This window comes from Protopterus annectens, chromosome 10.part0, assembly GCF_019279795.1.
Source record: "Protopterus annectens isolate FY-2018-M chromosome 10.part0, PAN1.0, whole genome shotgun sequence".
Lineage (NCBI taxonomy): Eukaryota > Metazoa > Chordata > Ceratodontiformes > Protopteridae > Protopterus > Protopterus annectens.
Window position 1 is genome coordinate 296,848,132 of NC_056744.1, and position 24,756 is coordinate 296,872,887.

The 24,756-nt window shown below is 37.3% G+C and overlaps 1 protein-coding gene across 2 annotated transcripts in view; it reads left to right on the forward strand.

Annotated features, from left to right (window-relative positions):
- LOC122813052 (cholesterol transporter ABCA5-like) overlaps positions 1-24,756 on the forward strand; it is a 2,390,735-nt gene that overhangs the window by 1,229,687 nt on the left and 1,136,292 nt on the right. For both annotated transcript variants that reach the window (XM_044085171.1, XM_044085172.1), the window contains exons 15-16: positions 1,899-2,037; positions 3,720-3,810. In XM_044085171.1, the coding sequence (XP_043941106.1) occupies positions 1,899-2,037; positions 3,720-3,810 (230 nt within the window). The remainder of the gene's footprint in view (positions 1-1,898; positions 2,038-3,719; positions 3,811-24,756) is intronic.

A 24,756-nucleotide genomic window follows, 5' to 3' on the forward strand; every position in this document is an offset into this window, starting at 1 on the left:
CCAGCAGTTAATCTCACAGCGCATGGCCTTGCAGTGGGTGCTTATTTTCTTCTCGCCGTCTCTTTATGTGTGAGTGACAAGTCTGTTCAGCATCTGTGAATATATTTCCTGTAAACTGGACAATTACTTAATTTTACACTCATATTGTTGCTCACTCAGTGCATGGTTTGTGAACAGATTTGTGGAGGAGTTAGTATGCTGTCAGTCCATTGTGTAGCTTTACAGTAATTGCTAGTTTGAGACACACAAATACACACACACACACACACACACATATATATATATATATATATATATATATCCATGATAATGGGACCTAGAAATAATTCTAAACTGAACAAAACTGGGGGTATCAGAAAAGGAAATCCTGATAATTAGCCACAGTAGAAAGCTTACAGACTGTCTGATGTGGTCACTACGTGTCTGTTACTTTTTTATTGACATTTGACAGTGGAATGCAAGTAATCATTTTGTTAATGATTTTACTGGAGATTAATTTCTTTATGAAATTAAAGTTTTTACTGTTATGGCTTTTTGATTTTTACCATCACTTCCACTAGAATCGAGTCAGCGAATTGATGGGTAGCAAATTCATACCTCTCAACTGTACAGAATTATGCCTAATTTTTGGTCTGATTTTCATAAAATTATGCTTTTCTGGCAAATTAGTGGCAAATCATTAAAGACTGAAGTTAGAAAATAATGAGTTTCAGACTTCAGACCCTTCAGAAAATTTCTGCTAATGCAAAACCTGTTATTCTATTAACCTTCCTTTGTAAGAGCAATATTTTAAAATTGTCCCTATTTTTGGGCCTTTGTCCCATTTTTATTTCTAGTTTTGTCCAGATTTCTTACTCTAAGAGGTTGAGATGTATAGGTAGCATATTCATATTTGGTGCTGGAAGGTCGAAAGTCTGTACCACCCCAGGTGACTGGATTCATTTTCTAATACTGGAACTGTGCAGCAGTGAGATGAGACATTGAACGGAGGTTCCATCTGCAAGAATTAGTTGCAGTTTAGGTGGCTGTAGAAGATTCTGTGGTGCTTACTAAAAAGAGTGCAAAGTTTCACTCAGTGCTCTGGCCACATTTCCCCTCGTCTGTAGGAATGCCACCTTGGATCTCCCCTAAAAAGAGGCTACCAAACTTTGGGGACTAACCCGTTCAATAAAGTGTAAATAGAGGATAGACAGAAATGTTTTTCCTCAACTGAACAAAATTTTTTTTTTGCTGTTACATCTGCTAGCTTTTATTATCACTTTTCATAGAGTCAATAGGGTGTTTTCCCTCAGAAATTAGGCTCTTTTTGTCTGGTATATGCTGCATTCTAATGTGCAGTAATAAGTGGTTTAAAAATACATATTGATAAAAACATGTTGAAAATAGAGAAATGTTTGTAACTCCGAAAGTGAGACTTCTGAAGTGTTTATGATTGTGTTAATTATGTACTTAGGTTTTGAAAAAGAGACAAGAGGCTGATAGATTGTGGTTTTCTATGGTAAAAAGGAGCATGGACTATTGAAAGAGATTTGAGAGGAGTCAGAAATTATATTTGGTGTCAGGATTCATTTGTTAGAAACTCTATGACTGTATTTGTCTGCTTTGCATGAGGCTGTCAGCTTTTGAGGCATGGCTATAACATATATATATATATATATATATATATATATATATATATATATATATATCCTTACAAAGCTTATTTGCGGAATATTACCATGGATGTACATAATATAATGACCCTTGCATCAGAAAGGCACTTAGTGCAATGCTGGGTTGAATGGTCATTAGGACAAAGTAAATACATAAATCCTGGCCTATTTTTTGTTTACGTTTGAATCTTAGCAATGTTTTAACATTTTTCTGTATGCAGTGAATGTTTTATGTCTACTTTGTAGATACTCTTCTTAGATGAGCCCACTTCTGGAATGGATGTTCATTCTCAGCACCAAGTGTGGAACCTTTTAAAGGGTCGAAAAACAGACCGTGTGACAGTACTAAGTACTCATTTCATGGATGAAGCAGACATACTTGCTGGTAAGCTTTGAAGATGCTAGTCTTAATTGCCATTTAAAAATGTATTGTTTGCTGTTAAAGTTCGGTATTATGGAGTTTTCTCTTAGAAAGAAGATCTTTGTTAGCAACAAGTGACAGTATTCTAACAGGAAGTCTTTAAAACTCTTGGGAGTTTGGTGTGTGCATTCACAGCACACATATTTGAGCTTGATTTTGAAAGCCAAATGTCATACAACAATTGTTCTTTTTCAGGTCAGTGTCTGGTACTAATTCATAATGTCATGTGTAAGGGTTAACTGTATACAGCATGTCATCTCCTTTAGTTTACTGTGTTCTTTTTTTATTGCTTTATCTTTCTTTCCTGATCAGGAATTGTTATGTGTTAACTTGGCTTCATTGTGCAGGGGACAGATTCCTGACTGTGACCCAGACAGCTGGGTTCTATTAGCAGTCCTGGCACTGGAGCAGCCGGGGGTAGTGGTGAAGGGGTGTGGCCTGCTTGTCTCTCCTGCAAGGGTTGTGCACACTATGGGGCACACTGGATTTTTCTGACTTTCTGGTGGAGACTTGGACGCTAACTAGATGAGGGTGGGGGATAGGGCAGGGATGCTTGGTTGTGTGTGTGTGTGTGTGTGTGTGTGTGTGTGTGTGTGTGTGTGTGTGTAACAGCAATACACTGCAAGATATGCTTGGACGTCATGTCTTATCTTTTGCTGTCCCACTCTCACTACTTGTCAGACTCTGTCTGAGCAAAGTACACAACTGCCCTTAGCATGATGAGTTTACATTGTGAGCTGATCACTTGTACAGCTCATAGATCTCAACAAGGGGCACTACTTTCTATTTGCTCGCAGTTGATAATTCATCGCATTTAAAGTTTTGTAACATATTTTTACATATAATACTAATATTACATTTATTTTTCAGTGATTGTTGTTCTTTTATGTAGTTTGGGGATTGAAAACTGTATGCTGTTTTCTTTTCCCTGGCTGCACTCAAACCCGTGATGCTTAGCTGTGGCATGTTCATTTGCTGAAGAACTATTCTAATCAAGCATATTTGCATTCTGATATGTTTTAGTATGGTAACTATATTTTTGTATATATTGTATATTAGTTTTAAAAAAGAAACACAAAGAAAAGAGGAATCATAGAACGAGGTAAATAAAGTTATGACTTGCTTATTGTGGTGGTCCTCATTTCTGTTTTCATCAGAGCAGTGATCATCAAATCTCAATTCACCAAAGCTAACAGCAAAAGTTGCCTTTTTGATAGAAGACCAGTTTTAGAATTAAATGCAGTACATTACTTGCTGTTGGGGACAGAGCTCCTCATGCCTTTTTGCTGGAGCTGTGTCTCCAGTGCCCCTTAAACTGTATAGTTAGCTCTCATTTGTTGCTTCTCATAGGATTGGAGGACAGATCCTCTTCACCACAGATGCCTTTTGCTGCATTCATTATACAAGGGAACATAACATACCATATATTTCTCTGTCACTAAGGAGATGATAGCAATTTCTTGTCAAGTCTTTTGACTGTTACACAGTCAGAATGGAGTTATGAACATGGTTTTAGATGTAATTTTGCACACTCATTTAAGAGCAATTTACAGTAAGTATTTTAGAATCTGTGCTCCCTTTAATGTAGTATCTGCTAACACATTTGCTTACATATATTGCTTTTCTTTTGGTTGTGTTTTTTTCAGACAGAAAAGCTGTGATTTCACAAGGGATGTTGAAATGTTTGGGTTCTTCACTGTTTCTCAAGAGCAAATGGGGTGTCGGCTACAACCTGAGGTACTATTTTATATTATATTCCTGTGAACAAGTGCTTTGATAGCTAAGTTTTGCATCACATGAAATCTTCCCACTCCTTAATAGTGTAATTTGGTAATTTGCCTGACACTCATATCAGCTTGTCACATTTGTAGCCTGAAACCTAGTTTTTACATAATTGGTTGAAGGTCCTGCCTTTTTCATAGCAGAACAAAAGTAGTAGTGTTTAGTTAGTGGAATGGCCACTGAGAGCAAAAAGCCTTCATTTTGAATGAAGCTATTGCAGCGGAAATCCCCCTTAACAAGAGATGAAGTAGCCTTGGAGTTGACTGTATTATGTAAGGAGGTAACCACCCAGGGTTGCCAGACGTCCCTATTTGGGTGGGACTGTCCCGAGATCAGCGGCCTGATCCCGAGTACTGCCCTGCCGGTTTAAATCCCAGGCAGCCTCCACTTTGTATTTTTTTGTTTTTTTTTGATTGGCCCGCATACCGGCATACGGGCCAATCAAAAATCGCTAAACACGGAGCTTCTTGTGTTTAATGCAGATGTTCCGCATTAAACGAAGCTCCGTGTTTAGCGATTTTTGATTGGCCCGTATGCCGATATACGGGCCAATCAAAACATCGCAAAATAGAGGCTTCTGTTTAATGCGGAACTGCGATGTTCCACATTAAAGGAAGACTTTTTTTTTTTTTTAGTCCCTACTTGGCTAGTCGGAAATCTGGCAACCCTGTAACCACCCCACCATGGAGGGTGAGCAGCCTTACCTCCATGTTAACATGAGAGATGAATTTCAAATTGTATAGACCCCCCCCCCCCCCGCCCGTTATATATTGAAATTTTAACCGTCTTACTTTATATGTGGAATGATGAAATAATCTATACAGAACATGTATTTGGGGTGAGTCAGTGTAACAGTAAATTAAAACTTTTCAGTTTTGCCAACTTTACATGACTTCAGTCCAAGCCAGATATTTCGTCAGCTGTACCTTAGTTCCTGATGTATCAGAATTCTCCTCTTTAATCTCAGTGCTGACAGATGAAAAGACCTTTACAGCACCTTCATTGGGCCCTACTTTTGCATTCCCTGTAATCATTCCAGATTAAGAGTTTTCAGTTGGGGGTTAGCCTTGCTTAGCTAGATTGTTTTCCCAAAATAGTTCCTCTGTTCCTTCAGCTGATGTTGCTCCTATCTTATTGTATTCTTCCATCAGCTTTAAACTATTTGCAAAGGAATATTCCTGTTTGATACATGGAACCTCATTGAAGTAGCAAGGGCCTACATTGCTAGCTTCATTGGGCCAATATTAGCCAGTAGATAAAGCAGAGAGATGCAGACCTTTAAGGGTACATCTGAAATTGCAAGAGAGCAATAGCAAAGAAAAAAAATCTCATTCAGACATAGCAAAAAAAGAGGATTTCTGATTTCTGTATCTCCTATATTAACTCACATTCTTTGCAGGACTTTGATAATGGAAAATAATTTTCAGTCTTTTGAGCTCTCAACTAAAAGATTTTTTTAAGGAAACATTAAATTTCATGGGAGTAATTTCTGAATGACCTATAAGTAATCCTTCACATCCAGAAAAAAATATGCAAAGAGTTAATGAAACTTCTGAATTAGAAGCAGACAGTTCTTCCATTATACTGCAATTTCACTGGTGTTATAAAAGCTAATAGTACCCTGATTCTACATTTCCAGCACCCAAAAATCCTGATCCTTTATATACATATCTTATTTATTTTATTTTACATTTGTTTACCGGGGAGGCCAGACTGGACCAGTAGCCCATTTTCAGTGGATGACTGGGGATAACAGTTCCACATATAAATAATACTAGTTTTTTTTTAGTTTAAAACCGTACCGCTTTTAGACAAAACAATCAAAGACCATACTATCATTATAGTAGTTATAGGATTAATACTTAAACCAACTGCTTGTTTTCATAAAATTAAACAACACAGACATGCTAGGATTTATAAAGTCAGTTTACAGAAGTCAATGATCATCATTAAAGAAAATTTTCTAAACATCAGTGAGATATTCAGAAAAGTATTACAGTGTTCAATGCAAAATGTGGATGCAGTTATTAACACAGTCATGGACAACATTTTGGAGAAAGGTTGTGCAGCTTATCTAGAGAAATCTGATGTGGTTTCAGATGAGTAGACAAGAAATAAGAAAGAATAGTGGGAGAGAAGACAGGAGAGTAGAAAACTAGCAAATATGTAGATGTGGATGAGGTTTGGAGAAGACTATAATTGGCCCAGGGATAGGTTTGGTAGTTTAGGAAGAGTGGATGTGAAAAAAAAAACAATTTGTTGGGGGAAGAAGAGGAAAAGAATATCTGTTCAGCCTGGGGATGAGCAGGAGTAAAACAAGTGTCATTTAGATGAGTCTTAAGCAGATTCTTGAACAAGGTGGGGTTACTGGTGTAAAGAATACGCTGAGGGATGAAATTCCATGTCTTAGAGATGTGGTTTGAATAAAGCCCATTGTTGCCATTATTGGTTTTGAAACTTTTAGCAGTAATTTGTTAGAGGATCTCAGGGGTCTGTAATTAGTGGGGGTTTATATTAGGGTATGACATTTATCAGGTTGATATATGATATAGTGGGTTAGTATAAGTTGGCTGAGATTGGATAGCTCAAGCCAAGGGTTCTGTGAGGTAGGTTTGCAGTGAATTTGGCAATCGTGGTAGCAAGTTTCCAACTTGTTTAAGTCTGTTTTTCTGAGGTTTGTGAATGGGGGAGGGAGGCATACATTAATGTAGATAATAGGTGGGTCCTGGAGATAGCTTGTCTGGATGAGTTGGTAAGATACATAATTTTTAATTCTATAGAGAGAACCTAATTTTATGTGGGCTTTTTTTAATAACAAGTGATATATGCTTGTCAAATCTCAAACTGTTATCAATGGTGACACCTAGTAGCTTGGTTTCAGAGACTGGCTCTATTAATGTGTTGTTAGAGGAGGTGGTTTTAAAGTGCTGACTGAGGCTGTTGGATTTGTTAAGGTGGTTGATAGTGGTTGTTAAGAAAAAGCATTAATTTGATTTTTGTTAAGGTTTAGAATGAGTTGATAGCTGTCTAGGTAAGATTCAATGGCAGAAAAGGATTTTTGGTTAATTTCTAGTAGATGTGACAGGGAGGCTGCAGCATTAATGACAGTGGAGTCATCTGCATATTGTATGATAATGGTAAGGTTGGTAGTGGTGTAAAGTTTGTTTGTGAAGATAGAAAATAGAAGTGGGCCTAGTATTGATCCTCATGGGACTCATACAGTTATGGGTAGTAGGGATGAAATATCGTTTTGCCTCTTTACAGCCTTTTGGCAATCGGAAAGATAGTTGTGGAACCAGGAGAGGGCATCTTTAGTTAAGGGATGTGAACTCATGCAAGAGCTTTTGGTGGGAAACTGTATCAAATGTCTTTGACATATCTAGAAAGATAGAGGAGACAAGTTGCCCATGATTTTTGAGTTAGTTTACAGTGTTGGTGAAACTTAATAGGGCAGTTGTGGTGCTGTGGCTGGCTCAAAATGTATGTTGTGAATTGGTAGAAGATTATTAGTTGATAGATGGTCCGATAATTGAGAGTGGATGCATTTTTCCAACATTTTTGAAAGGGGGTGATAGTATGGATATTGGTCGGTGATTGGAAAGTTCTAGTGAGGAGCTGCCGTTGTGGAGAGGTATTATACAGGAAATTTTCCACATCTTAGGGATGTATTGTTTAGAGATGGAGCTATTGATCAAGATAGATACAGGGTAAGAGATGTCATCAGCTGTAACTTGAGGTAGTAATTTGGTAGTTTATCAGCGGCAAGTGATGTGGGTTTTAGCTTGGTTAGCAGTTTCTTTATTGTGTCTGTTTGGATGGGTTGTAGTGAGAGTGTAGTAGTAGTAGATGAAATTGTGGTTTCAGGTTGGGTGACTAGTGTAGTATTATTTTTGTTTTTTATGAGTGAGAGTATAGAGTTTATGAAGAAGCAGTTGAATTGGGTGGCTAGACTTTCTTTCGATTTAGAGGTATTGAGAGGTGGGGTTAAGGTTTGACTTGGGTGAAGAAGTTGTTTAATGGCACCCCCAAAATTTTTGTGTACTATTTTGGTGTTTGTGTTGGATTGTGGTATAGAAACATTTTTTTATCATTCTTGATTTCTTAGGTGAACGATAGTTATCAAAGGAGGCTTTGCTTTTGTTGGCTTGATTCTGGGACCAGAGTTTGTCTTTGTTTTAGTAGTTGTCTGGTTTCTTTAGTAAGCCATGGGCAGTAGTTAGCTTTAGTTATAGCATTCCTGATAGGAGCTAGGCTGTTTAGTGTATCAAGAAATTTATTGTTGAACTATTGGACAGCTTAGTCTAGTGGGAGGTGTTTTAGAGGGGACCAGTTGCAATTCTGGAGAAGTAATTTTAAAGTATTGCATATTGTTTAGCTAGCTAGCTAGATGGATGGATGAACAGAGGCCAGATTCCGAAAAAAAATTACTCTTGGTGTAAGTTGCTTACTCCAGCATAAGCCTGCTTTATTGGTAGGGCTTACATTGGAGTAAGGCACATACACTGAGAGAAAAAAATTTAGAATCTTTCAGTCTCACTGCCTGCATTTACATATCTACAGTGGCAGGATTTCTTTTGGTTAAGGACTCTAAAGATCATTGATATAGTTTAAAAAAGTATATAGTTTTGGTACTTTTAAGTAAAATGCTCAAATATTGACATCTGTTTGGTCAACATGATTTAGTCATCAGAAACAGATGGTCGACAGTTATATGAGATTGACATCCCTGGGTAGGGGGATATGCCCTTTCCCAGAAGATTTTGCAATCTCAGAGTTAACAGAGTGGGTGGGGAGTACATAGAGCATGTCCCCCTTACAAAAACACTTTGCATAGTCGAAAGTTAATCCTCAGAACATGCACAGTACCCTGTCAACATTTTGTTGTCAACATTAATGTTTCAGACATCAATACTTTGTCCATTTGAAATGTAACTGCAATCACCCCACTTAATATTTTTCCTTCAGTTCTCCCTCCCTCCCCCTTCGCTTTCTACCCCTTCCTCTCCCTATTACTTACTTCCTACTTCATATCTCTGCTTGGTACTATATTTACTACCTACTTCTCACCTTTACACCTCCCAACCCTTACCCCCTGTACTATTTCTGATATCTTTTACTTCTCTCTCTCTCTCCATGTTGTCTTGTAGCATAATAGCGAATACTTGATCCTAGACATATCTCCTCTTCCTCATCTCTTCTTCCTCTTGCTATCTACTTTTTACTTTCTTCTCCTCTTTGTCTGCCCTACTTTCAGAGTTCTATTTTCTTAATTATGTTCTAAGTTCCACTCCTGATAATTTAGATTTTATACTTCTTATGAAACTTACTTTTTCTCAAAACTATACTGTGCATTTTATCATTTGTTCGGTATGTATTTGAGAATTTACATATATTATTACTATTTAAAACTTGTTCTTTGGAGATTTTTCTCCATGGGCTTCCGCTGAAAAAGGGTGCAAGCTCAGACGGACTAACCCGGTCAACAAATGTCAAATAAATAAATAAATAAATTTTAATATTAAGATATGGATATAGCATTAACATTATATATACTGTTACACTGCATGGTTTGTCATCATTGTTCCATTTTTGGAGCAAATTCAAAAACAATATATGTTTTATTTCTAAAAGTGATGTTATTCACAGATTAGAAAGGTCAGTTGTAGTAATAGGCAAGATAGTAAATGTGCCATGTCAGGGATACGTTTGAGAATGCAATCTTGGCCTACAACAGAACCTTGCAATGATGATGTTAAATCAAGACTTGCAATTTTTCTAGTCACTTAAGAAATGTTGTCTGTCAACCAGCAGCTATTAACTTAGAAAAGAAAGTCAATGCAAGGTTCTCATTTAGTGATGTGTGTTTATGCCCTGCATATCATCCTCAAAAGACTTTCAGTACAAGTAAGATACTATTTTAAAGAAAGATGTCTTTTTCTAAGCACTCTCTGAACCAAATTTGGCAGCTGCGAGGAAAACTGTCCACCTACAGTATATGTGTAAAAGGAAAAGGTAGATTCAGTCAGGAAGCCTTTAAAATGACAGCTACATTCTCTTTATCCTTCTGCTTTTCCAGCAAACTTTGCATGTCACTTTCAGAACCATCTTTATGCCGGGAAGCAGATAACCACAAATCAATTAATGTTGCAAGCCATTTAGAAAGGTCATGTGATAGACTTCCTACAGGAGCAGTTAACCCCTGGGATATCTCATAAGGTACATCTAGCCCTTCAATTGATGGAACAACATCTGTCAAACAGAGTTATCAAAAGCGTTTCTTCTAGTCATGGATGGCAAGTTTTTATTCCAAAGTATTTCAAGATGGGACCAAGCCTCAAGACAAATTCTAGAGTTACCAGATCTGTGCAAGTTCATAAATGTAAAGACATTCAAGATAGTGACTCTGGAGACATCACTTTCTATCCTAAATCAGGGCTGTCATGTGATTAGAGTTGACAATAATGATATCTCGATTACAGATAACTCATTGTTTTCAGCTCTGACAGTTGGGCTTTCCAAAACCCCCAGAGTATTTACTAAATTCTGATCTGCACTTTTTATGGATTTCATGAAGCAAAACATAAGTATTTTCCCTGGCCTGCCCAATGGTTTGTTTTTGAATTCATTCTTACCACTACATTGTTTTACTTAATAGGAATAATGCCAAATTGCAAAAAAAATATTTTTTTGATTTCCTCAAAGTCAGTATCCTTTCTCAGTTGTAAATTTAGTACAAATGAAGGCATTTACAACTCAGGACAAGTGAAAAATATCCAATTGGTCTTTTCAAAATTTTCTCAGCAGCAAACAATAATAGTAAATTAGTTTCTAAGATAACTGAAATACATCTCTTCTTGGAGTTTTCTATTTCCACAAGCAAGAGTGTATATCAGGAAAACACAGTGGCCTCTCAGAAATGCTTGGAAGCAGTCTACATGTCCACCAAATATATGTCTTACACCACAGGACATATATAAAGGGCCTGTTTCCAAAAGTCTTGGTGTAAGTGATGTGATAAGTGGCTTACTCTAGTGTAAGAGCAATTTTTTGGGGGAATTGGGGCAGCCTTACATTGGAATAAGTCCCTTGCACTGAGAACAAATGATTTGGGATCTGTCTGAAGGAATTTCTGTGGTCCACAGACATGGATATGTTATCTATAGGAGTGACATTAGTTCCAGCATGCAAAGTGCAGGTCTGTACTGCACATGTTTTTGACTATGCTAGGGGAGCTACTGCTGCAACGTAACATTCTGCAGCTGGTCTTAACAAGAAAAAAAAATACTTATCAATCTAAATGTGGTATACAGGACCTTGACAGAATATCATGGCACCCTTCAGACAGGTCACCTTTAAATCAGAAACACAATACTAAAATTAGCTTTTATAAGAAAAATAAGAAGGAACCAGATCTTTTCATCTGCAGATTTTTTTTTTTTTGTGGATTTTGATTGAACCATTTAAGAAAATCTCTGACTTTTAGCAATATATGTTCTTTGTTAAAAAAGCAATTGGCAAATGCTTTGAGCAGAAAAAAATATTTTGGCTTGTGAATGGAAACTGATTCGAAGAAGTTCTCAACAAATCTTTCACATGTATTGTAGAAGTGGATTTATTTGCCATTCACCACAAAAAGTCAACATAAAGCCTTATGCCCACAAGCCATTTTGGAATAGGTACTTTTTCCTTTGGACTAAGGTCTTATGTGCCTTCCCTTGTTTTATCATAATTCAGAAAGCTCCTCTAAATACAAATCAGTGTAAGATCAGCCTAATAGAAGTACTTCCCTTTGATATTGGCAACCCTGGTATTCATAATGAGCCTGAGTGCTCTTCCATCATGGCCATGTCCTCTGTACAAGTCCAAGAGGTTAGAATACTATTTCTCAGTCTCAAAACTGTGAATGTGTCAGCATGAAGTGTAGAATTTGTATTCCTAATAACAGCTGTTTTTCTCTAAACAAGCTCTACATGTCTTAAAGGAACTTAAACAGACTAACACAAGAAAGTCTTTGTTAAACACCAAAAGGGTGCAGGAATATTTGCTGCCAATCTTGAAGCCAGTGTTACACAGAAAATTCATTACTGGAGTTATTTTACCCTGCACCTGGACTCTTTTAAAGTAATTATGATCAGAAAATATTTTAGTCCCATGATGGTAAAGAATGCATTTAGACAAAGCTGCTTGCAACACATTTTCTTTATGCCAAAAATGAGAGAAACTTCATGATCAGCGAGTGAGGCCTAGAATCATGAAGTGTATGCTTGCATCATTCCAGAACCATTCTTTAAAATTACTGGGAGCCAGTCTTGAAAAAAATAATATTATATCTGTCCCTTCAAACATTTTCAGAACCTTATGAATGTGATGGGCCCCTATTTTCCAAGTCATCAATCTTCATGATCAGCGAGTGAGGCCTAGAATCATGAAGTGTATGCTTGCATCATTCCAGAACCATTCTTTAAAATTACTGGGAGCCAGTCTTGAAAAAAATAATATTATATCTGTCCCTTCAAACATTTTCAGAACCTTATGAATGTGATGGGCCCCTATTTTCCAAGTCATCAATCTTCAGCAGTAGAGCTTGCATCCAACTTAAACTCAACCATCTTGCATTTTCATCCCCTGCATTTATAAATCATGACAAGTCAATGTTTTCTAGACCTCTGATATTTTTTTCATCATGTTGTGCTAATGTCTACAGAAGTTCTCTCTGTTGCTGGGGAGTAATTTCCTTGAATTTCAGTATCACCATTAATATTTTTGCATTAGCTAATTCAGAAGAAGAAGCAGGTAGCAGTATCTACCTTTGACGCATACTCTCTACCATTGTAGCTTGTGTGACTTCTTCAGGTCATGGCAAGTCCATCTGAGAGATGATCTTCTTGTTTTACTGTTGCAGGCCTGACTGTTGGGATTTCCTGCCGTGAAAGCCCTTGGCTGGCCTGACTACCAGAGAAAACTGTTTTCGCCTCCCAGGCTGGCAGATGCCCTTACCGACGTCAGTACACTCAGGTATAAAGGGAGCCAGCCTGCATCATCACTTCAGTCTTTTCTTGCTGCTGGAGCCCGCAGCAGTATACAAGTGCGTTGGCCGTTCCGTAGTAGAAAGAAGTTGTCGTCAGAAAGATAAGTAACCCATCGGGGAACTCTTTTCTGTATCACTTAACTCGTGTCAGATAAGGCAAATAATTGTCTCCATTGTGGTAAACAAATCCCACACAGAGACGTTCATACTTTTTGTGTTACATGCTTAGGCCCAGACCATGATGTCCCTAATTGTCATTTTTGTGCTAGGTTTAATGCTAGAACAATTAGGCGTAGGGCCGAATTCTTAGCTCGTTTTCTTTTCTAAGACAGGAATCAGTTGAACTGCGTCTGAAGGCATCCACCAGTCATTCCAATCTTGAGCTGCATAAGCCCCCAAAAAAAAAGAAAAAACTTAAGCTAAAGTCATCAGATGACAATCACTCACCAGTTGACTCTCCTGCTAGACTGATAATTGTTGAAGAAGGTGAGGAGCTTTTGGAGCCCCCTTCGACATTTGAAACAGCAACCCAGGCCTCTGTTGAGACCCGTTTGGGGTCTGACACACCTTTGATTCATTCAACTTCCACTGCTTTCCCACATAAAAACCTAGGCACTTTTTACATGTTGCAAGATACATAATGCTAGAAGTATTACATGTCGCTGTACAGTGAAAAATAAACTTTCTACCACTATTAGGATGTATGAATTCAGGACACAAATTAATACTATTACAGCAAGAACAATTATAGCACGGAAATATACCTATTCTATTAAATTCACTGCCTTGCACTTTATTCAAAGCAAAATCCTTATAACATAACAAGCATTTTAAATTGTTACAATTCCTATAGCTAAACAGAGGTTATTCCAGAAGCCAATTTTTATGGCCAGGTATAGATTTTAAAATAAACCAATTCTTTCTGATAACATTCTCAACAGCTTTACTAATTCTATTGTACGTCATTAGGTATCTAAGGGGTTGAGCCTTACTACGATTATTAACATTAAGGTCTTCTTGAGCAGAAAAATAAGGTTTAGCAAGAGAATCCGTATGCTCCAACACTTCCCTCCTAGCTGTCTCAGTTTCTGTTGCACTATAGCCCCTCTTCAAAAATTTTCAGACAACTCCTGCATCTAAGTATTTCATACATCCAATTCAGTATTGAGTCTACTGACTCTCAAGTATTGACTCTTTAAATACTTTTAAATACTCTCCCTGCATGTATACTTCTCTTAACCTGAACATCCTTCCTATAAACACTAGCTTGTAGCCCATGTTCAGTATTCAAGAGTTGTATGTCCAAAAAACTCAGGGACTGCGCAGAAGATTGCATCTCAAATTTAAGAAAATCAACAGTGTTATTCAAATACATAAGAAAATTATGTAAATCTTGTGGTGCATCCTCCCAAATCAGAAAAATGTCATCCACAAAACGCTTAAAAAAATGGGATCTTATCAGCATATGGGTTGCTCATCCCATACACAAAATTCTCTTCCCACTTACTTAGGGTCAGATTTGCATAAGTATTGGCTACAGCCATACCCATAGCAATCCCTGATACCTGGTGGTATATTTGTTTGTTAAAAATAAATACATTGTTCTCTAACACCAAATCCAAGAGTTCACAAATAGTTTCAGAATCCCTACCATTATCAGGACAGTGCTCATTCAATATTTGTCTAATGTTATCAAGTCCATAAGCATTCGGGATGACAGTAAATAAAGATTTTATATTTAAAGTAACCACAAAAACTCACGAGATACACATCCATTATACCAATTGTAAAGTTGGGAGAGAAAGTCACCACTATCCTTGATATAACTAGGAACAACTTTAAGGTATTCCTTTAGCTTGGACTGGAGATAGACTGATATTGGTTCAGTTATCCAACCACTGCTAGTGACAATAGGTCTCATTGGAGGTTGTTCAATTGACTTATGGATCTTCGGGAGTCCATATAAAACAGGAATGGTGAGACAGGGTACAGTCAAATAGTGAAATATTTCAAGACTAATATCATTCATCATCTGAAGATCATACAAAGACATATTAATTCTACCAATTATACTATCTAACTCCCTATTACCAATAATCTTAAAAGTACGCTAATCATTTAAAAGATCCATCATCGAGCATATATACTGCTCTGTATCCATAATGACAATTGCTCCCACCTTATCTGCTTCCTTTATAATAATTTGTGTATTACTCTGTAAGGTTTTTAAAGCTTCATGCTCCAAACGGGTTAGATTATGATATCTACGGCTGAAAGTAGTATCATATAACTCCCGTATCTGTTCTTCACATAAAGCATTAAACACTGAAACAACAGGGTCACTTACTGGGATAAAGGTACTAGTTCTGCGTAATTGATTCCCTGTGTTATCAGCGCTATTGCGATAAATATTTTTCAAATTCAAGTTTCTAGAAAATAAACCCAAATCAGTGACAGTGTTAACAACATCATGTACAGATGAGGGAATGAACTTAATACCACGTGATAGCAATGATAATTCAAACTCAGTAAGCTGGTATATAGAGAGGTTATCCACTTCCGGAACAACCTCTGTTTAGTTATAGGAATTGTAACAATTTAAAATGCTTGTTATGTTATAAGGATTTTGCTTTGAATAAAGTGCAAGGCAGTGAATTTAATAGAATAGGTACATTTCCATGCTGTAATTGTTCTTGCTGTAATAGTATTAATTCATGTCCTGAATTTATACATCCTAATAGTGGTAGAAAGTTTATTTTTCACTGTACAGCGACATGTAATACTTCTAGCATTATATATCTTGCGACATGTAAAATGTGCCTAGGTTTTTATGTGGGAAAATCAGCTAGGCGATTAAAGGATAGAATTATTGAACATAGGTCAGAGATCCGTAGGAATGTTTGTAGTAATTCACTTTCTTGCCACATTTCCCAGATGGGTGTTGAACATAAATTTGATTTTAGAGTTATGTCCATAGTCTACTCCGATATTAGGCGTGGTGACCATAATAACATTGTGGGCACCAAGGAATATGAATGGATAGTTAGGCTTCAAGCCGATAAGGGTCCAGGATTAAACAAGCAGGTTACTTTGAAACCTGTCTTGAAAAATAAACAAAGGAAAATTAAAAAGAAATTAAGTGTATGTGTATACCTGTTGTTATTTTTGCTGTTTCTGTTTCTTTAAAAATTGGGTGTTCACCCTATCTAATTAATGGCTGTGTCACATGTTTTTACTATAAATACTGGCTTGAGCTTTTAATTTTTGTAAGACACTGAGGAAGGATTGTTTGTATATCCGAAAGCTTTGTCATTTTAATAAATTGTGTTTGGTTTGACGTTGTGGAGAGAATACTTTTTTGTTGCTAATGCATTACCTTCACCAGGAAAACCTTCTCACACCCACACAGCATGGTTTCCGTCCCAAGCATAGTACAACTACTGCACTCATGTCATTCATCAATATAGTCTCCCTAGCTCGTGATAACAATAAACTTGTCTCATGCCTATTCCTTGACCTTTCTAAAGCCTTTGACACCGTCTCTCACCCACTCCTTCTAGATAGACTCATTAACTTACATTTCTCTCCCCTACTATCTCCTGGTTATCTCATTTTCATTCTCCAGTCAGGGTACTGACGTACAGTAAGCCTATTCTCTAATATGGATTGATGCAACGTTCTACAATCTAACTGAGTTTTAGTTTTGTTGTGAATGTATTGAAGTTGCAAATATAAATGGTTTATACTTCATATCTGATTGAATTAGAGTTTACTTTTTACTCCCCCTATTAAACTAAGTTATTGCGGTTTCAGAAAACTACTGCAGCAAGATTAAATGGCATATTAGAATGAAGTGAACAAATACATTTCTAATATTATGCTAGTAATGATTATTATAACATCAAGCTGAACTCTTTCGAGTGAAATGACAGCTGTTATGTCAGTACACATTCATAAGATGTTATTGTAGTTAATTTGAGGGAATATAATGTAACAGCTTTTTTACCAAGTTGTAAGAATACCTGTATTCTTGGCTCCTTGCATTCTTACTTAATTATCAATGCTGAATAGTAATACACTGAGCTGAACTAATTTGTCGTCATAGGTCAAACTGTGATAAGGATAAGAACTCTTTAGCTGTAATTTATATATACAGTTAACTTGGCTTAATAAGTTTGGTTTGGACACCATGTATTGCTCCATTATCTTTCTCAACAGTAGCTCAGCTCGGAAGGCAAGGCTGTCAGTAAGCCTGGAGTGTGAGACACTGTTGAAGATCATACCTTACAGTCATGTACCAGCTGGGGAGAAGAGGGAAGGGACACACATTCAGAACGCTTAACTCAGGGTGCTGTTATTTGTAGAGATGCACCCTGTTTACGTCTGGACGACATAACGGTCAGCACATCCCACAAAGCTGCTATGCGTATGCAGTCCTGTTGATCTGTGATTCAGACAGTAAAGAGGGTCAGAAAAACACTGTTAGGTTTCAATGTGGAAGTTAAAAATACAGAAGATATTTATGCTGAGGATTATCCCTTAAAATTAATTTTGTTCATATAGAAGACAACTGTAGACAGTGGCAGCATTTTCTACACATGAGAGTCTCTTGAGTTTTAGTCGCTGTACAGTATGGCTGATGGATGGGAAGTTCCCGACAAAGGGACATACTTACTGCCAACTGTATAGCATTAAATACCTTTATTCGTTGTGGTGACAACATTAAGTGCCTTCCACTTGTATATTGCTTAAATCATTACGTGCATACAATATAAAATCTTGTTTCACTCAGTATCTGCATCTGTAAGTTTTATCTGCATCTGCAAGTTTTGTTACATGTGATTTTGATTTAGCAGCAATTAAGACCATTCAGCGTAATGTACTGGCTGCAACGAATGTGTCTTTCATTTTGGTCAGAATACAATGGAGAAGGATACAACAGCTGTGCTTATCAACAATGAACAGTCAGCACTTATTTTTCACTGGTATCCCTGTCATTCTTGTCTGAGGAATGTGTAATATCAGCTTTCAAAGATTTGAGTTTGTTGCATTCTCCTGAGGCAGGTGAAATGTTATGTTACTTCAGAGAATATCTATTTGGGAAGCCTAGAAGGTTTTCTACAATGTCAGTCATCACGGTCCATTTTCCACCTCTGTTTCCAGTTATATTTTGGAATGTGAGTGAACTAAATGCCCTGTAACTTCTTTAAACTCAAATAGCATGGCGGCATGGGATCGGTATGCTCCCTGTCTTGTGGGATGGAAGGTTGCAGATATGAAGGCAATGGTGCCAGTAATTGTGCGAGAGAGGAATAGGGCAGACAAAGTCTGTCTCAGATTAAGTGTAGAAACACTCCAGTCACCATGCAGACCAAACCTGTGCTGTAGGCATGGCCAGTTTGCTAAGGTGGGGGCAAATAGGAAAGCTTACAGTACTCATGATATTCTGAATGCAGCTGCTCTACTATTAAAAATGTAGCCACAGTTACAATAAGTTGGTCTGCTGTCCATGACTTTGTGTAGTGTTACTGTATTTGTCTTTGCTTATAAAGCACTTCTGTGCACTTTGTCCATATTGCAACTGTTATGTTTGCAGGGTGCTAGGGTGCCTTTATGTTTTTGTTGACATATTTATGGTTGGGATATTTTCATTGCAGCAGTATACTTACACAATTTATTTTTTGTCTTCTTGGGCATTTCATTTCATTTAATCGTGTTCTCAATTCATGTCCTGTATGTATAGAACTTTTTTTTTTTTTTTTTTGCATTTATAGTTTCTATGTAGATATTAATTCATGTTGTTCACAGGTGGATGCATTTCTCGTCACTGCTACACCACCATTTTTCATATTTGACATTTATTGCCTCAGTGTTCTGTGTAGTCAAGGTTATGTGCATTTGTTTTTTTGATGTCCTGTTACTCAAGCTTCTGCATTTTTGATGTTATTAATATATTCCATTTAAAGACAGGTATGGGGGATACAGGATGTTTCTTTCTTGGACCATTTATTCTTTCATTGGAATGGGTTCCAATGAAAGTTTTTTTAAGTGAAACTCCATGTAATCATATATATATATATATATATATATATATATATATATATATATATATATATACATACATACATATATATATTTAATGCATAAATATATATATAGATATATTTAGTGCATAAACCTATATTTAAGACTAAGACTCCTACATCCCAAAGACATGCTCCAGGTGGTGGATTGGACACTCTAAATTGGCCCTAGGTGCGAGTGTGTGCGTGTATGTGCCTTCCGTGGAAGGTTGGGCGCCAGGCTGGCAACTCGACACCGTAAAACTCAACTGCCAGTTATGAGCAGACAGGTGATCCGCTGTGGCGACCCCTAACTGGGAAAAGCCGAAAGAAGAAGAAGAAGGCTACCAAGCAATTAGCTCAGCTTGTAAAATTTCCCAAGCCACCCTTGACCCTTCTGTTTACCCACAATGCACAGAGCCTGAGAATTCATTTCCAGATCTCTTCAACCATGCAGAAGTGAGCAACTGTTGCCAAGCTGTCTGGGAATTTTTATTAACTTCTGGAGGGTGCTTTTTCTTAATTATTGTACATGAGTGTGTCTTCTAAAGCTGCATTCAAGATGAAACTGTTCATGTTTTTTCACCCAGGCCTCCGCTGAAAATGAGTCTCCCATCCAGTCGGACTATCCCGGTAAACAAACAAAATAAATAAGTCTCATTTTTCGGACACTCTTGTAATCAGACCAAATATTTGCTTAGTCATCATTTTCACCCCTGCTTCTTTTGGCACCATTTTAAAGTATTTTACTTTGTTTTATCAGTCAGATTTCTTGTTTCTAACCCCCTTCTTGTTACAGATTTTGGTTTCTAATTAAAGATATTCATCATCATGATCACTGTTACAGTAGCTTGAGCTATATGGCAGTTGTGTCCTGCACAGGATATAACATCCAGCCGATTTCCAAAGCTTAAAGGACATCCTCATCGCACCCAAACCCTTATTTAGCAGTGGAGCTGAGGAAAAAGAGTTGTTTGGTCACCAAGCACTTCAGAGCTTTCATGCCATTAGAGAGAGAGAGAGAAGGAGGCTAAAGCCCCTGAAAAGGTCAGTGCTAGGAAAATAAACTTAGAGGGCCTCACTGTCACAACAAAGTAAACAAACAAATAAATAAAATAAGGGAAACTACAGCAGTGATCATTCTGACATGTACTGTTATTTTACTTAGACAAGTGTGATATGTTCATCATTATGATCAGTGCTGCAGTAGCCTTAGCTGTATGGGTAGATTTTCATAACTTTGGCAGACTGAGAGGAGGAAGCATGAATGTCCAGGAGCCCCTGGAGAATGGTCGTAGCAAAGACTGTCCTAAACATGGAGAAAGAATCGTGCTTATACTGCTTATAAAAGTATGTATAGAGGGCCAAGTTGTTGCTTCTAGAATACTTCTAGAATCCAGTCCTTTCTGGAAAGCCAGTGATGAAGCAAAGCACCTGGTGCTTTGACACAGGTTGTCCTTTTTTCTTACCTTCACAATAAATTAATTAATGATCAGAGTTCCTAAAAGATTTTGTCTTGTGAAGATAACACCTGAATTGTCTGTAGATATCCAACGTATGTATAGTAGTATTCTTTCTCCCTCATATTTAGGTTCTAGAAAGAATACAGGAAGAAACAGCAGCTTGATCCTATGTATGTGCTTTTACAAAGCACTGCAAACAAGATTCCTTTTCCAGGTCCAGGACAGGTCAGTACATTCTCCCAGGGATCCTGAAATCTTAGTTATCAGCTTTGTTTTGTGGTTACTTCTGACCAAAGTATGGGAATCTACTCGTATAGTTTAGTCTACTACAACTGTGATCCATGTGTGAACATAGTACAATTGTGCAAATAAACTTACCATAATGGTAGATGTTCTAATGGATCACAGTTGCAGTAGCCATCCCTCCCTCCAACCCTTAATTTTTTTCTCTCACTTTTCTTGTTGCAGTTGCTGAGGTGGATCAGTTTACACCCTTTTGTAAATAGCCATGTCACACCTTGTTTTATAGTACAAACGTACAGGTCTATTGCCTCCTTCCTGGGCAGAACATGCTCTGAAGTATTTTGTGCATCAACTACCTTTTAAAGGGAGCACCTCCAGTACTACTGGCAGTTAGAGAGCACATGAAAGGTACTCATAGTTTTGGGAAACTGGCCGGCGCACTGGGTAATAACCAAATATTTTAGGCTACTGTAGCGGTGATCTAGTATCATCTACTATTGTGACAAGTTTGTTTACACAACTATATGTAAGTCTTACCATAACAGCAGACAATCTAATAGATGACTGGTGCAGTACCCAATAGATGACTGGTGCAGTACCCAATAGATGACTGGTGCAGTACCCAATAGATGACTGGTGCAGTACCCAATAGATGACTGGTGCAGTACCCAATAGATGACTGGTGCAGTACCCAATAGATGACTGGTGCAGTACCCAATAGATCACTGGTGCAGTACCCAATAGATCACTGGTGCAGTACCCAATAGATCACTGGTGCAGTACCCTTTCCTCCCTCCATCTCCCTTTTTTCTTGCCTATATTTTTTGGTGTTGCCAGAGAGTGGATTTGTCTACCCTTTTTTTACATAGTTGTTTTCCTAACATTGTTCTAAAGGGCTCTTGCCTCCCAACTGGGCCAAAAAAAAATGCTGTGAGGCTTTTTGCGTTTCAATTGTCCTTTTATGGAGCTGTGCTTGAGCTGCTGACAGTTGGAATTTGAGGGAGGTGCCCTTAGCTTAGAGAAAATGGCCGGTTGCATTGGGTTAGGAGTCATATAACTTAGGTTACTGCAACAGTGATCTGTTAGAACATCATAATCTACTGTTATGGGAAGCTTTACTTGGACAACTGTACTCTCATATTACCTTTAGGTTCACATGCTGTGCAAGAGTATGAGTGTTATGTTTAATATTAGTTCTTCTGCTTTGCACCCAGGGAGTGGCAGGATAGGCTGTAGCTCCTGTAAAACCCTGAATAGGATTACAGAGGTAATTAGAGAATTAATAAATTGACGAAGTTCAAACACAGAGAAACAGTTGCCAAAAAGTACCAATGACCAAAAGGAAGTCAGCTGAAGGAGAACAGAGAAACAGTTGCTAAAAAGTGCCAATAACCAAAAGGAAGGCAGCTGAAGGAGAATTAGGCAGTAAATGGTAAAAAAAATCTAGCTTTAATCCACTAGGCAAAAACTGTAACAGCATCAAAGAACAGATACATAAACGCTTTAAAGGCATACTGCATTTTCCTTTCAATGAACTTCTTCAGATGTAAAAAGCATTTCACAATGTAAAGTACTCATTATAAGCCCTGCCAATTAACTTTTGTCCAATAGGAACAACATACAAGTTAAAATTAGTAAAACAACTTCCTTTTGCACAACAAACTTTCACCTGACATGAATTTGTTCACAAACATAATAGACTGCAACTTAAAAGCACCAATTTCAATTGCTCACCAAAAACAGCAAATGCAATAATAATATAAAACTCTAAGCAAAAAGTAAAATAAAATAATAAAAATGAATATGTGTGTGTGTGTGTGTGTGTGTGTGTGTGTATATATATATATATATATATATCTATGGGAACACTACTGAATCTCGAACCTTTGAAATCTCAAATTTCAAAAGCTCGAGACCATGTAGCCGAAACCCCACATTCCCGAAAGACCAGAAGCGCGAAATTCAAAATCCCGATGTTAAGGGATTTTGAATTAGCTCTTCTGGTGTTGCGGTTCAGGTAAGTATGTGTGTGTAAGTGTGTTTGTGAGGGGCTTTAGTGTATGTAAGTGTGTGATGTGACTGTGTTGTGTGTGTGTGTGTGTGTGTGTGTGTGTGTGTGTGTGTGTGTGTGTGTGTGTGTGTGTGTGTGGGGCTGTAATGTGTGGGTGTGAATTTGCCTTGTGTGTATGTTTGTGTGATCTCGGAGTTAGAATATTATAGTAGGGGGGTGTAGGGTGATTTGTTTGGTTATGGGGGGAGGCTGTGTGTATGTTTGTGTGTGTGCTGTATGTATGTAGTACTTTCGCGATTTTGAATTTCACGGTTTTAATATTTTGGTAATGTGGGGTTTTGGGCTTATAGTCTCAGTATTTAGGTTTTCGGGATTATGTTATTTCGAGATTCAGTTGTCAATCTATATATATATATATATATATATATATATATATATATGTGTGTGTGTGTGTGTGTGTGTATAAAAAATAATGTAATAAAACTGTGAGGGCTCCATCTGATGGAAATAGTGAAAGTTACACTTTCATGGGAAAACAGTTTAAAAGATGTTAAAAGATAGGGTCTATATTATATAAATGAAAAATTATCTAACCGAATGGTGACATCATCGAAAATCCCAGAACTAGAAATCGCAATTGTGAGATCGCAGTACAGCGAAGATGGGAATATTTGCCCTTTCTTCACTGTAGTGCGATCTCAGAGTTGGAATATATATTTAGCGGGAGGTTGCGATTTCCAGTTCCAGTATTTTCGATGATGTCAATGTTTGATTAGATAAACTTTCGTTTATCTAATATAGACCCAAAAGATATACTCTTTTAGCTATAACTTGGCACCTCTCATTTTTAGCAGTGGCTTAATAGAGATTTTCTTATTTAAGCCAGGAAATTTATTGGCTTCTAAAGTTACCTGCCGCTACAGTTATTTATATTCAGTTTGTGTTTCCCAAGCCCCACCCCTGTCATTCCTCTGTACATCCTCTAGAACAAAGAAGACTTTTGCCTTACCACGTTTTACTGTGCTTGAAAAGAGCATTATTCTCATTTTCATTCTGAATATCATAATTGTGTTTATAAATTCTCATTCTTAGTTGTCCTTCAGTTTTACCTATGTAGAAAGAACCACATAGGTCACAAGTTGCTATATATATTAGCTGTGCCAAATTGCAATTGTAATATTTCTTCCATTCAAAACATTTTTTCTACTCTTTGCAAAAATGAATTCCTTATGGGAAATAAATGAACATTGTGAACACTTTCCACACTTTAATGTTCCCTTTTTCCTTCCATGGGTAGTAATAACAGCCTTTTTGTCATTTTCTAATATTTCTTTTAAGTTCCATCATTTCCTATATACAGTGTTCAAAGGTTCTTTCTTTACTTCCTTTAAATCTGTAAAGGCTATAAACCTATTCCACTCTCTTTCAACTACTACTTTTGGTAATTAATAAATTGATCTCCATTCTCTCTTATCTTCCATTATCTGAGGTGAACGCTGTACCAGTTAATGAAATTGGTCTCCAGTTCTTCATTACACATTACCTTCTCATCCCTTTTCTTTTTTAAAACCTTTATATTCTTATTTAATTGCTTTCTCCATTCTTTCAGTCACTCATTAAGTGCCTGTCCTAATGACCGCAGCTGTAAATCTCATATTCTGTTTCATCACTCTCAAAGGGGATTCATATTAACTCTCGTTGCTTTTTTATTTCTTCCACTATTATTTTGTGTACTTTACCTTCTGCATGTATCTAATCTTTATCTCATTCTTCTTCCTTAGAAGAACTAGAAAACAAGATGGTTTCACATCAATAGATAAAGAATATAGCAATAACCCACGCCTGGGTGTGGGTAATGCTGGATTTACCCACGGTTGGCGTGGGTTGGTCATGAGGGCGAAGCCCGAGTGACCAAACAATGCCAACCGTGGGTAAATCCAGCATTACCCACACCCAGAAGTGGATTATTGCTATTATACAATGACATTATTTAAGAAAAAAAATAATTAATTTTCTTAAATAATGGCATTGTATAATGCCTCCTTGCTGCCCTTCCGCAACTGTCTGGTATTCTGTGGCAGTTCTGATGTACTG